Source organism: Epargyreus clarus, unplaced genomic scaffold (genome assembly GCF_041222505.1).
Source record: "Epargyreus clarus isolate Ecla_fem2 unplaced genomic scaffold, WU_Ecla_fem_2.2 ptg000005l, whole genome shotgun sequence".
NCBI classification, from domain to species: domain Eukaryota; kingdom Metazoa; phylum Arthropoda; class Insecta; order Lepidoptera; family Hesperiidae; genus Epargyreus; species Epargyreus clarus.
The window spans coordinates 2702135-2717133 of record NW_027332213.1 but is presented as its reverse complement, the minus strand read 5'-3'; the positions used below and the strand labels follow the sequence as shown (position 1 = coordinate 2717133).

Here is a 14999-nt window from a genome sequence, read left to right as displayed (position 1 = left end):
AATTTAGGAATTTTGATTGGTCGTGGGTAAATTTATATATTGTAGCTATTGGTCGTATTGCAAGTTTGTCGTTTTGTTCTTTCGCTAAATAGTTAATTTAGATATCTCTACAGTTAAAGTATACTATATGTAAAGGTGTTCCAAAAGAAGAGAATACCAAGATGGCCTTTGATTTTCTTATTTTGTATGACATGAGCGTGGGTTAGCCCAAGGGTCTGCATGGTGTTTTCGTCAGCAATTTTTTGCAAAATTTAAAACTTTCTAATATTTTTATATAATACATAATCACAGGAGAAGGGCACGAGATTTTCTTACTTTTTCTAAGAAGGGATTTATTCTAACTATTGCCCTAAGTAAAAAATTACTAATATTCTACTTACGTAAAACTTCTCTCTCTTATTGATAGTAACGTGATGTTCGTTAATTCCAGTCCGAGCGGTTGCACGTTCTGGGGCAAGAAGCCGTGGTCGCGCAAGAAGAAGCTGCTGTGGCAGCTCGGCACGCTGGCGGGCGCGCCGCTCGGCATCGCCGTCGTGGCGGGCGTGGCGCTGCCCGCGTTGCTGGTGGGGTTGCCGCTGTGGGCGGGGCGACGGGCGCATCGAAGATTGAGACGGGCGAAGCCGGCGAGACGCCGCGCCGCCGTCGCTGCGGCTGTTGCTGCTGCTGTGAGTGGAACTTGCTTTTTTATTTTCGTATCGCTGTGGTGATGAGCATCGCGCTGCCCGCGTTTTTAGTGGACTTGCCGCTGTGGGCCGGGCGACCGGCGCACCGACCACTGCGACGGGCGGAGCCGGCGACGCAGCGCTGCCGTTGATGCGGCTGATGCTGCTGCTGTGAGTAGAAATATTGTAGTTCCTCTTCGAAATAGCCGTCGTGTCAGATGACGCGTTGCCGGTATTGTTGGTGGGCTTGCCGCTATGGGCGGGGCGACGGGCGCACCGACGACTAAGACTGGCGAAGCCGGCGAGACGCCGCGCCGCCGTAGCTGCTGCTGTGAGTGGAACTTGCTTTGTTTTACGTTTTGCTTATATCGTCGTCGTGATGAGCGTCACGTTGTTTGCTCTGTTTGTGGTGTAGCCACTGTCACCGTGAGACAAGCCGGCGAGACGAGCTGCAGCTTTGAGGGCAACTTGTATTCCTTAATATTCCATGTTATGTAATAAAATTTTCTGTAATATGCAGTGTATCTTGTAAATTGTTCTTACTTTTAATGATGTCAATATAATATATTTTTATGATTCACGATGTAAAAACATTTTTATTGTTCAATAATCAGTAATTTGACTAATGCTTAAATTTTTATAACTCCTTGTATTACAAATATTGTAAACCACCGCGATGTATTTTAATGTGCTTATCCTATTTCTCTGCTCACAGTTGGTAGTGTCGCCGCTAGTGGCGGGCTTGGCGGTGGGCATCGGCGTGCCGATCCTGCTGTTCTACGTGTACGGCGTGGTGCCGGTGTCGCTGTGCCGCGCGGGGGGCTGCGCCTCGCCCGCGCGCTCCGCCCCGCCGGAGCAGCCGCACGACCTCGACGCGGCGTCGCGACGACTCGAGCCTAGCATAGGTGTGTGTTTTATGAGTTTGCAATACTAGTTGATGTGATGTGTACATGAGATTGTGGTTAAACTTCAGATGTACCATTGTCACACATGCTTAAACTACACCGCTGTGAAGGGTTTGAAAACAGAGATATGTACTTATTCGACTACTGAACTGAATCCTCACTGGTCTGTCAATCTGTGGCCAACTTTAGGTAAGAATCTAGCATTGATCACAGACGGGCGGCAGTAACATTTTTACCATCAAATGGACTGCATGCTTGTTTGCTACTGTAGTATTATAAAAATAAGTGGTAACTTCAAGACATGGATCATAGATGCCCAACTCTATATAGAAGAGCCTATCTAAATACAAGAGCCCTACCTAAAACAGATCATAGCTACTTACTATTTCTGAAGACTCTGATGGCCGCTTCATATATCCTTTAGCTTTCATATTACTCTTCCACCGATACGAAAGATTGACTTCTAATCAGTTGTAAAATACGTGGTTTCCTACTTTTTAGTTTATACATTTACATCACAAATACATTGATTTAAATTTATTTTTATTAATCGTGACCCGTTCCGTGTGTTCAGGTGACGCGTCCCTATCGGCGGGTTCTCAGCACGCGGAGGCGCGCGCGCCGTCGCTGGCGGCGCTGGCGGGCTCGCTGGGCGGCCCCGACGCCGCCTCGCCCGCCGCGCTGCGCACCGACCCCGCCGACGACTGCGCCAGCGCCGCCAGCTGGCCCCTCGACATCCCCTCCACGTCCTCCACCCGCTCCGCTGCACGACTCCGCAGCCTGTTCCTGTACGGCTCCGCCGCGCCGCCCGACCTCGAAGCGGGCCCCTCGGCCCCCAACCCCGTGGTCGGCCCCGCGCAGCTCACGGACACGTGCGAGATCCAGCGCGCCAGCCCGGAGCGCTCGTAACTAACCGTCCCGCGCGCCCGCGACGCTGACCTCGAAGCCGGTCCTTCAGCTCCAAACCCCGTGGTCGACCCCGCCCCCGGCCCCGCCCAACACACGGACACGTGCGAGATCCAGCGCGCCAGCCTCGAGCGCTCGCAACCGCCTCCGTCCCGCGGAGCGACACTGACCTCGACGCCGGATCCATAAAGCGAACAGGTGGACAGGCGCTCGTAACGATCGTGACAATCGCTTACATCGATGTGAACGTAAAAGACTAAAGTTTGTCCTGATTTTGTTAACCCTAAACATGAAGACCGGAAGATACCGAGCGAGTTCACCAAACCTATATGTGGGCAACCGGATATGTAATACATCGATATAAGATATCGATGATGAACTGATATTTATCCTATGCAGAATTTGATATTGACAAAGCGTAACGTCTCATACATCGATGTGAACGTAAAACCATAAAAGACTTTATCCCGATGTCGTCGTTGTTTTGTCGTAATAGCAATCGTTGATTAATTTCAATATTGTCGGTGCGATCGTACCGTCTCGCGAACCGAACGTATATATCACTTATGTTAACGCGTTGGACTGCAATTGGACTGTTTTAAGTTTAATTTAACGATTCGGTATACGAAAGTTGATATTAGTATGTGATTGTTGCCAGCCTGTACCTTTGATGATTATGATAGTTTTTTAGTTGGACTTCTGACCCAATTGTATTTGGGTAAATGTCTTGGTAAAGGGTACCCGTAGCTTCGAAAATCCTTTACGCTTGACAACATATAGGTTATTAAAGTAATTTTAAGGAGCATCATCAACCGCTTTAGGAGTTATTTTTGTGAATTATTTACCGGAGTCAGTATATAATAATATAAGGTGTATGTTTCGTCGCGAGCAGACATTCTACTTGGATTAGTTAAGATATTTATATGGTAACTGAGATTCACAACCTACATTTACTATGCAAGGATTTAAACTATTTTGTGAATGGAAGCTCCGGGTACCCACTAAATGGCTCGCTATACCCTAAGCCGCTGCCAATAAGTGATCTCGATGGTGTAGAAATAATACTTACCTATACGATGTAAATAAGCGATTTAGTTTTATGTAAATATATCTTAATGTTGCCGTGGTTTACTTAAGCAGTCATTACAGCGAGAGAGCTCGATATTGTAGTTAGTTGGTTACTATTATTTCGAAACAACTTGAGACAACTTAATTAGTTATAAAATTCGCCAAAATGTTACATAGTTATATTGTATTGCGGACGAAGGAACGAAATAGACTCCTGATGTAGCTGTAGTATGCAAGAACGGGGGCTCGATAATTAGCGGAATTTTGACGAATTATTTCGTAACCAATGTTTTTGTGCTGTTAAAAATAATTAAGAAAATACTTACCAATGTTATGTTATTTCAGTTTGAGTATTGATTTGTTTATCTTTTTTTTATACAATTAGTGGCAGTAGCAGAAATATTCACGGACCACAGACGCGGTTAAATTGATTTATGTAGTGTGTAAGTGTATGTCTCGTATTAGGAGCCTATTTGTTTCCTTCGTCTGTACATTGTATGTATGTACGTATGTTAGCACCGGACGGCTGGCATTCTACGATAGACGCTTCGCGCTTACAGTGCAATGTTACTCTATCCGATATTTGTGATACTTTGAATAATAATTACTATTAATGATCTAAATTATTTAATTTTTCACGTTTGTAGGCGAAATGTAATTTTAAGCGATAATTATTATGTTACGTGAATTATATAAAGTGTAAAACTATGATTAAAATCTTGATTAAATCTATCTGTTGTTTTTGTTTATATTCTGTGTGATTTCTAATTTCTGAAAATGAAATAAGAACTGTAATTAGGGAAGATTGCCTAATTTACAGGGGCGACATGATTTTATGTGAAAAATCTAACCTAAGAAAGTATTTACATTGGTGTCACTAATAGAAAAATATTCACTTAAACTATGGAAATTAAAAGAAACTGTTATTTTTTTTAACCAAGTTTCATAAAATAATGTTTTATGGTTATTTCTTAAATAATTTAGCTCTTAGTTGGTGCTTATATTAAACATTCCATGTTGGAAGCCAATCTCTATACTTTTCCTTCACTGCAAAATAAGGTTTTCATGCCGAACCATAAAAGTAAGTGCTATATTATAATTAAAAGGATAATTTGGTAACATATTTCAATGAATAAATAACTGCAAATAAATGTCTTAAATTAAATTTATTAACATCAACAATATCTTCTATTTATAATAAATGGGTACATAACATGATTGATACTTATAAATTATATTAATAAAATGCACTTATAACATTTATTTGCTTATATTATCACATTACGCTTATAGTAATCATTCTAATATAATGTTAATTTTCACTTAAAGTAATATATTATAATATGGAAATATTATTATTAAGTTTAAGAATATAAAACGATAATCGTAAATCTATAGTAAGATAATATAGTACTTAGAAGAACAAGAAGTTAGTTTGAAGTCGAAGTAGAAATAGTAGATTACATTGAATACATGTTTTTACATTTATTTAAGAAATTCACCAATGGTCTGCTGAATTCAAAATTTAAGACACTTATCATTACATAAATAATAATAATAAATTAAATATATGTTGTATTTCATTATCTGAATAATTTACTTGTTATGAGTTACACTGGGACTCACAATTAAGAGAAATTAAAATTAACAATTTAGGTCTCACTTGGGAATTGAACGAGGACCTATTCTATTCCAAACGGATGACACCACATTACCTAGTGCTACTGATTTCTAGATATTTACAATTTTGCACGAAAATTTAGGCCGATATTGATCAAGTATTAATTAAAAGTACATGACACTTAGATATTCAAGATTTCTAAGTTTTTTTTTACACTTAACTTTACCAATAGGCGTTTATACATGAAGCTACCTATTAAAATATATTTTATATATTTCTACATACCAATTTAATAGATTAAACAGACAAAATAAATCGACATCTGGTATATCCAATTAAATTTGATACATAAGTGGGTTTTTTGAATTGTAATACAATTTTCAAATTTCAATTTTCCTGTGTTTTCTACTTGTGAAAACACAAGTCTTACTTAAAAATACTAACTGGTGAAATAAACATAAGTCGTGTTTGTGAGCATGAGAGTAGCGAGCATTGTAATCGTGTATTGTAAAAGTTAAGATCCCTGTAGCACTACACATGGATTTTTATTTTTCTATGAAAATGAGCGGCTATGTCATATCGTACAGTCGCATAAAACCCACATCTTTCTGACCCATAAAGGTTGCATGAGTGGTCTCAGAGCATGTAAACTCTTTGACTATGCCCCCTTATAATATACGGCCATGGAGTGGCTTGCACACATCTTTATTTTTTAAACATATTGAGCGTTTGTTAGCCACACGTACGACTTAAATATAATCTAAATGATCTCTTAAATAAAAATGTAGCTTATTATACTTATCCTGTAATTTATACTTCTACATAATGATGTAGTAATGGAGAAAGAAGAAAAACATTAATTACATACAACAAAATTATATACAGAAATTAAAAAGGTCTGTGTAAAGTTAGTCAAACTACATGTCAACATTTGAAATAGCAAAAACGGACACAATATTTAAAGCGAAGGCGATTGATTTAAATGAGAAAGTATAGTCTATATAACTTGGTACAATTAACGCTATATTTTGGATGGTGGCTTTTGTATATGTTTCTCGTCCACATACTGTAGAAATACATACCACATACGAGCTAGAGGCAAATTGAAATGCCGCCATTTTCTATTAAAACCGTATCAAACCATTTTACTTAATATTACGGTGTCTTATAACATAAGGGAATACGTTTTATTGATGAAAGCAATGAAAAATGCAACTTCATTATAATATACTTATCTATTATTTAAACCAAGAAATTATTGTTACGTAGTAATCGAGTTGGCCTGTTCATATTGTTGAGTTATGAACGATGAAGTCCTTTTGATTTTTTTAAGATTCTACATTAAATAGTAATAGTTCATAGTGCTACATAGCTATACATATAAGCCTGTGTTCACACAGCAAAACACTGCACCTTGTTGGTTGCGCCAAATAATTTTAAGCGAATAAATGGTTAACCGCAAATATTCATGAAACAGTATAACCGATAGCTGCTGACTTGGAATAGCGTTATTAAACGTTTTTAAAAAGTTATTTAAACATAAGCTTCAAATTACTTCCAAATACTGAGAAATAAATATGTTAGACAAGGCTAAATTTAAAAAATGTTGAGTCATAAAATTTCTTTGAAAGTGTCCTGTTTTCAAATGCAGCGTAATACTGGTTACAACCAAGACCTCATTTACTCAAAAATCATTACCAGATATCTAAACATAGACTCTATAACATGAGTCCATATACTATAATATAATTAAACTGTTAAACGTAAACTTACGTATAATAATGTACCTATATATTACGATAACATAGAAATTCGGTTCAATTATTTAATATTTACATATGTACATAAGGATATAATGATACATACAAAATTAATTATAATCATCTGAATAAATAAATGGAAATGTTAAATAGATTGAATTTATGTTGTTTTAGGTATTTATTTTAATGAGGCGGCTAAAAGCCCGGAATATATCATGTTACTATTTTTAAATAATATCAATTAAAATTAAATGCACACCATTACATTTCTTATTTAAGTTTTGCGACAATAATGAGGGAATGTTTTCATGCTTCAGATTTTTATAGGTTTACTTTATGATAATTTAATCCAGCTTAGATTATACAGATTTTAGTGAATGGTGAGCGCCCGATCGTCTAGTATATTAACAAAACATTAATAGCGTGATTGAGGACACACTTGGCGCCATCTCTTGTTGTGCAGTAGAAATAACATATTTCTAATTCAGACGGCGTTACAATAAATCATGACAAGAGTAGAGTTACAATTGTGTTTTAGGATACATGTAAACACTGTTTTAAAACTTAATAATAATAATATATAGTTATAAGTATATAATAGGTTTTAACATCGTGATAATGAATCTATATCTTTAAAATAATAATAATAAAAACCGTATTTTTAAACACGTATTAATTCTTAGTACTATGTATTCAAATTAACAATATATATTTGGCTGAAATGTCAAATGCGATAGAATATACCTTACATTGTATGTAGCTCATATAAGCAACATATGACACGACATAAATCCCTATGACTTGTAAAGAGAGACAGTATTATGTTATTATATAAATGAATGAATAATTCAAAATTGCCAACATACATATTTGAAAATGGAATGGATCGACTTTAGGAAAGCCATTGATTTTCTAACTAATGAAGTCCGGGTCTACCTTCAAAAATGTCTAAAGAGAATGAGCTAAAAAGGCGGCCGGTCAGTTCTAATTTACCCTAATAATGAATTACACATTAAGAAGGCCGTGTTATGTGGCAAAAACTATGCAAAAAATCACCGCAAAAGTGAACGAAAATTGTTGTATGCAATCTAAATATATATAACTCAAAGGTGACTGACTGACACAGTGATCTATCAACGCACAGCCCAAACCACTGGACGGATCGGGCTGAAATTTGGCATGCAGGTAGATGTTATGACGTAGGCATCCGCTTAGAAAGGATTTTGATTAATTCTACCCCCAAGGGGTTAAAATAGGGGATGAAAATATTACTTCGTAACGCGAGCGAAGCCGCGGGCAAAAGCTCGTTTAAACATATTTAATTGCTAGAGTTATAGAGTAAACATTGTCAAGATTTTCATTCAAATATTTTCATCTCGCTTCACACTAACATAATAACAACTTCATTTACGGTTAAGCTATATTTCAAATTGACTTACCAATTTTTGAATTATCAATTTGAATTACTAATGGGTCAGAAGTGAGGAAGTGGATGACTACAGTTTCCTACGTTTCCCACCGAGGCCCAGCCTGTGGGAACGTCGTCGGTTTAAATTACAAAATAATGATTACGATTAAGTGTGAGATCGTAATGTTATATTTTGACCTCGGTCTTATACCCGCAAACCGCATGTACAATAGATGAAGAATCTAAAGATAGTTCTAGTGTAGATGCTAAACATCCCTATATTTGGGTTCCTTTGTATTTTCTGGGAATTTAAGTATACAAACAGATATCCATTTGTTAGTAAATCAATGGGAAAATTATGAAACTTTGGCACAACACAGTAAAATTATTACATAGAGTCATGGTGTGACTTATCAGTATTATCTAAACATACGATTAATATTATAACAGACAGCACTTCATATTGTTGTAAGCCGCAGGATATTTTCAAGTATCGGCACTTATACGCTTTTTTTAATCAAAAATGCTTGTATTTACATTTCCTTCGAACATGCGAACAACAAAATAGCATTTATTAGTCTTCAATACGGCAGAATTATGTTACTTAGGTTTTAAGTTAGCCCAATTTTTATAACACTTACTTTTAAAATCCTTAAATTACAAGGCTTAACTTAGAAAATCAAATATAAAACATCAGACAAATGAGAAGTCAGAGAAATAGCATTACGGGTGGCTCACTGGCTGTTTTTTAATAGCATAAGTCTGAACCATTATGATTCTGACATATCCGTCGCTTTACAAATTTCAATGTCGAAGATGCCATTTTCAAGAATTATCTAACAGACTCTTTGAAGAATAAAGCTGGTACGTGTATGCAAACGCTTAAAACCTTTTTATATGAATGATGCCACTTTTGTACATTTTGATTTTATTTATAATATCATTAACTTGACGCAACAGACTAATAAACCTCTAATCTATTTGTTACATTCCCAAACGGGAAGGACCAACTATACACAATTATTTGTTATCCCATGACATCTTAACCGGTTTTAACGATAGTGATGTTCACAATGCCATTTTTTAATGATTGTTTAACTTAAAAACGACATTAGCGCTTATGATGTTCAATGCAATATTTAAGTTAGCATTATGACACACACACACTGCTTTAACAATATCGATGTTCAGTATGCCATTTCGTTTTAGTACAGTGGAAAATCATACGTAGTGGAGCCGTTTCTCCATGTGGGCTCATCTGTGACCTTGGCGCGGCAGAGCGGGCAGATGTGCTCCCTCAGTTACTATTATGACTACTGATTTAACGATTTTGATGTTCAGTATGCCATTTAATTTTAGTACAGTTGAAAATCATACGTAGTGGAGCCGTCTCTCCATGTGGGCTCGTCTGTGACCTTGGCGCGGCAGAGCGGGCAGGTGTGTTCCCGGTCGAGCCAGGCCGCGATGCAGAGCTCGCAGAAGATGTGGCTGCAGCCGAGCCGCACCGGCGTCGTGTAGTCGTCGTGGCAGATCGGACACGAGTCGCCGGCGGAGATCAGCTGCTCGCAGGTCGGCTTCGTTCCGAGGTTCTGGGGGAAAGGAAATTGTATATAACGCCGTATAAATCCAAGTATGCAATACATTACAATACATCACATTTGTCAAGTTACTTAACAATATTATTACAATGTGAAAGGGTTAGGTTTTGATATTTTAACTCAATGAATATTTTTTTAATGAATATTTATAATGACGCAATCTATTTAACTAAAAACCACAAATACTTGCAGCTTAAACAGACTCATTGGTTCATTGATTTTAATGTATAGTTTTCTGTACTTAACTTACAGAAACTTAAAAAAAAATACTATGACCTCTTACGTTAGATCACTTATAACCATATGATAAAACATGTATCCCACATTACTTCCACTTCAATTTAATCCCACTTTCAATACTCACCACACTTTGCAACAAAGTCCATGTTGCATTCTTGAATAATCTTAAACGCATCAACATCTCCACGACCTTCGATATGACATATATGGACGTGAGGAACATTCCCACCATCTTCTCCGAGCCTTCATAGGACTGCATGAGGAAGAATATCCATGGTTGGATGGTTAGAAGGGTGCGGTACAGTTGGGATACTGCCTCGGTGAACAGGTATACCTTGCCCTGAAAAATTAAAGGATCTTAATGAATTAAAAATAATTTCTAACAATGTTTTCTATATACCTACTAACAGTGATGACCCATTTCATATCTCAAAATAAAACTAATTAAGGAAAATGTAGCAATTACAAATAATATATAAAACAGACTGGTAATTGCAAAATTTTACATGAGTGAACATTTACCTACTACATAGTTTTTATACAATAAGAGTTCAGAAATGGTCAACTTAACGCATTAGTATTTCTTTCTCAACAAAGACTCCAAGAACTTATCAGCAATATAATTACACATTAATTACTAATTACACATTGACCAAAAACATGTTATCATTAAGAGTACACTGGCATTTTATACATACCCTCTTCTGGAATGGTAGTATAAACGCAGGTAGCATGGTGACCAGAATCTTGATATCCACCGTGATAATCTTCACCACAAGGTCAGTCAGAACAACCAGCCATATCAGCTCCCACACATCTATGGGCTCCGTGTACCCAGGGAACATGATCACATTGGGTAGAAGCTTCCCATGCCCGAATAAGAAGTGGACGATTATAATACTACTGACTGTGAACACCAGCTCACTGAATAACGACACTATGCTTCTGTTCATTTGTTTTCCATGTTCTCTGTAAAATACAATAAAAGTAAACAAAGAGTGAAGTTCTACTTAATAAAACCTTCGATCTGGCAATAACCCCAGATTCCATAGTATTTAGAAAAGGTTGTTTTTACCAAAAAAAAAAGGTTAATACATTAGCAATCTTCGTGAGTACCAAATCGTAAAAATCTAGTATTAATAATGTAGAATCTAAAATACCATTTGTTTTGCTGGAATAAGAGAGAAGTAATATAAGCTAATTTTGCTTGGGACAAAGAAAGGAGATATTTTAAGCATTGATAGAGGACTTTGTATAGAGTAGTTGTTTTAACATTATGAAGAACAAGATTTAGGATATGCCCGAAGAAGCAAATGAAACTTACCTTCTTACTAAACTGTTGCTATGTGAGAATGTGCAAAATAAGATAATAAATGTGAAGATTCCTTCTCTGCTATCATACATAAACTTAATAAATAATATTAAATAGAAGGGTGCGTAACGGATCAACAGGTTCAGTGTCGCTCGTACATCCACCACCTACAAAAAAAAAATAACAATAATTCATATTACTATGCACTATATGTGCACTATACTTATTTATTTAACTATTTATGTAATATGCAGGTAGTCCACATTGGTTATAAAATTTTGTTAATTTTAATGGTCCACATGGAGAAGTGGTCACCATACTGCTATAACATGCAAAGGGTTCCAGGTCTGATCCCCAGCCAGACATATATCTAACTTAATTTAGATGCCTGTTCCAGGTATGTGTATTTGTGTATACAGGTATAGTCTGCGCCAAACTTCTAGTCCGCACTGAAGTTGTTGTGTGCAGGTGTAGTAAGAAAGCCAATGAGGTTGAACACAACTACAAGCATTTACTCTGTAGCAACTGTAAGGACACACTAATGCAGCTACGTACCCATGGGCGTGAGGGGGCACCTGAGCGGAACAAAGCCAGCGCCTTCCGCGCTGGCTTTGTTCCGCTAATATTTACATTTTGCTGTTGTGATACACATCATATTCAGAAGTTTGGTGCAGACTCTAATCCTAGTGTTGGGCGGTCAGTGTAGAAAGCATATTTTTTTCTTTTTAGTTAAAGTTACTTTCTAATTTTTTGTACAGATAAAACTTATGTACAAAAGTATAAGTATATATTTGTCTCATTGTGTATTCTTATGGGATTGTTTGCCATCATTTGTGTCAACATTTTTTCTGGGTTTTCACTTATTAAGATAGATCACTCATATAATCTCACATCTGATAGTTATGCAGAGCCACCTAAGTACACACTTACACACATAATATGTATCGTACAAACATTGACTCAAAGAGAATATTTCACTGTTTGCCTACAATTTGACCCACAGAATGAAACAGAAACATACCTGGTTGGTGCCATCATCACTCTGACTCTCATTATCAATATTATCATTAATATTGTTATTGTTAGCTGGATTTACTGAAACATTAATCTCTTGCGGTTGACTGTTATCAGAAATATTTGATTCATTTGATTCACTGTTGCTGATACCGGCACTTGGTGCTTGTGTGCCTCTTTCTAGGTAGAAGTATGTCTGTGATGCAGCGTTCGTTGTGACGTGTGCTATAGAACTTTGTGGTCTTTGTTGTGCCTCTCCGTGTGTGCCTGGCGGGGGACGTGGCAGCCATGTCGGCAGTGACAGCCTTGCATTGTTACCCTGAAATAAATGGAATACTTTATTGAACTAACAGAAACTAGTACAATCATGAAATTTATATGACAGTGATCAACATGTGAATTTGGAGTCCATTTTTTATAATGTATCTCAAAAACCTTATAGGTCATCCTAAAGGTGTATTTAATTTAAATTCTGTACCTACTACACAACCACTACTGGATAATCAAAAATGTTTAACTAATTATTGCCAATCCCATTATCACAACCTAATAATATTGATATTGAAAATGTATGAATTTGAAATATTTGTGTTAATCATAGACAAAGCTCTACTTTTTTAAATCTTATATCCAATAATCAAAGAAAATAAATATATTTATTTTGTATATGTTTACACTCTCTTTGATCCTATTAAATGCCTGCATGAAGCCCAAGGGGGCTCCACTCTCAGAGGATCAAAGGTTGTGTTCCTTTGCAGGTCTTGGAGTTCACTACATAGCTCTGAGGAGCGCTACTGTGCAGTTTTTACTTGGTAACAAACCCACATAATGGTGATGTAAACACAGGTCTCTTATACTCAGCAACGGATCAAGAGTTCTGACTACCCTAGGCTAATTATGAAGACGCCTCCCCCACCGTTACGATAGACCTCAAAAGTAATATATTAGCTTTGACTTTGTTTACTAGCATGTAATTAAAAGTGCTGAAGACACAATTTTGGCGCTCCCCCCCGATCGTCGCGCCCTAGGCTGCAGGCAATTTAGCCTAAGGGTTAATCAGGCCCTGCTTATACACAATCTCTTATATACTTATGTATGTCAACTCACCGTTAAAAATTGTGACTTACAATATTGATCTTACACTAAAAGAAGTCAGAGCTTTGGAGAAAGCGTAAACTACGAGATGTACTATTTAACATGTATTGTGTCTCTTATAATTATATTGTTTTTGCTTATTGAGGCACATTGCAAGTAAAATACAATACATTAATTAAACCACAACTATAAAAAACACTGATCTCACTTCGAAAATAGAATTAGTCATCACCGTGAAAAGTAAAAAGCACAAAAAGTTAACTGAGTAATTTAATAACTGTGTAATCAATAAAGTTAAAGATAAAAGGTACTACTTAATGAGGAAATCACTTCAATATTATAAGAGGTATATAAAAAGGTTGTTACCATTCGTGCATTTTCCACTAGAGGCCGGATTTCCCTGAAAACGTTGTTCAAGCGGTCACCTAAACCAAGATTATTTCTATTTCCACCCAAGGCTCTCGGAACAGAATCCATCCTGTTGAGTGGATTACGAGGCGCATTCTCCGTTGGAGACTCTTCTTCTATATCCAAATTAACTTGACTTGATTGAGCCATGTTTGTATAAGATGAAACTGGACGTAATTATCAAGGAATCAGCACTATCATTTCCAAAATATTGTGGCTACAGCACGAAGGTCAACGCAAAATTTAATGTCAGACTGACAAATGACAAGTTTTTGTGTCAAAATATGATCAATAGGTTTTCTCGGGATTCCACTTGACCATTAAAACGATAGATGCTCTTTTAAATTGTGTCGTCAGTTTGCCTATGTCATACTATAGGTTATAAATATGCTATACATGATGTGCTGTAACGGTATAAAAAATAAAATAATACACTAAGTATTATAATTATACCAGCTTTAAATTCTGCGTAGCGCCTACTTGGTTTGACTATTTAAGTTGAGTCATTCATAAACTAAAATTAGTGTGCCAAATATTAATATGTTTCAAGCAATAGCCTTGCAGGCCATAGTTAACATAGCAAGTAAAGTATAGTTTTGCTTAACGTTTTCTGGTGCTATTGCTAGGTAATTAATTGTTAATACAAGCAATAATGCAATATCGTCTTCGAAGACCTGTAAAGTCTTTTCACAAATCTTAAACCAAATACATACTAAAACAATAGTTTCTAAAATACGTTTTAAATAGAGTTCGGTTTTTAAACATTAAAGTTCTTTTTTATAAAGTTGAGAAAGGGTACCGACGATATTATATCATAATAATTTTAATTTGGAACATCAGTCTCTTCAAGAAAAATAAAACTGGAGAAGTACGAACATAACATAATTTAATGTGGTATTCATAACGTATAACTCATAGGGATAGTTTTATGGTGACTGCTGCTGATGTATATCTACGCATATTTTGTTTGGTTATAGTAGCCATAGAAAGGTTAGATGTGCA

General features: G+C 36.5%; 2 protein-coding genes across 2 annotated transcripts in view; one reads left to right on the top strand and one right to left on the bottom strand.

The window, feature by feature from the left end:
* Nucleotides 1–4273, top strand: part of LOC140757930 (E3 ubiquitin-protein ligase RNF19A) — a 108445-nt gene extending 104172 nt beyond the window's left edge. Inside the window, exons 7-9 of the mRNA XM_073093833.1 lie at nt 431–665; nt 1378–1567; nt 2142–4273. Of these exons, the coding sequence (XP_072949934.1) occupies nt 431–665; nt 1378–1567; nt 2142–2476 (760 nt within the window). The 3' untranslated portion in view covers nt 2477–4273. The remainder of the gene's footprint in view (nt 1–430; nt 666–1377; nt 1568–2141) is intronic.
* A 5311-nt stretch (nt 4274–9584) lies between these two features.
* On the bottom strand, nt 9585–14300 carry LOC140757929 (E3 ubiquitin-protein ligase RNFT2). The gene is made up of 6 exons (XM_073093832.1): nt 13956–14300; nt 12502–12813; nt 11493–11647; nt 10867–11137; nt 10293–10508; nt 9585–9919 (listed from the first exon to the last, which is right to left on the bottom strand). The coding sequence occupies exons 1-6, from the start codon at nt 14145–14147 to the stop codon at nt 9686–9688; spliced, it is 1380 nt and encodes a 459-aa protein (XP_072949933.1). The 5' UTR covers nt 14148–14300; the 3' UTR covers nt 9585–9685.
* Between the last annotated feature and the right edge of the window lie 699 nt (nt 14301–14999).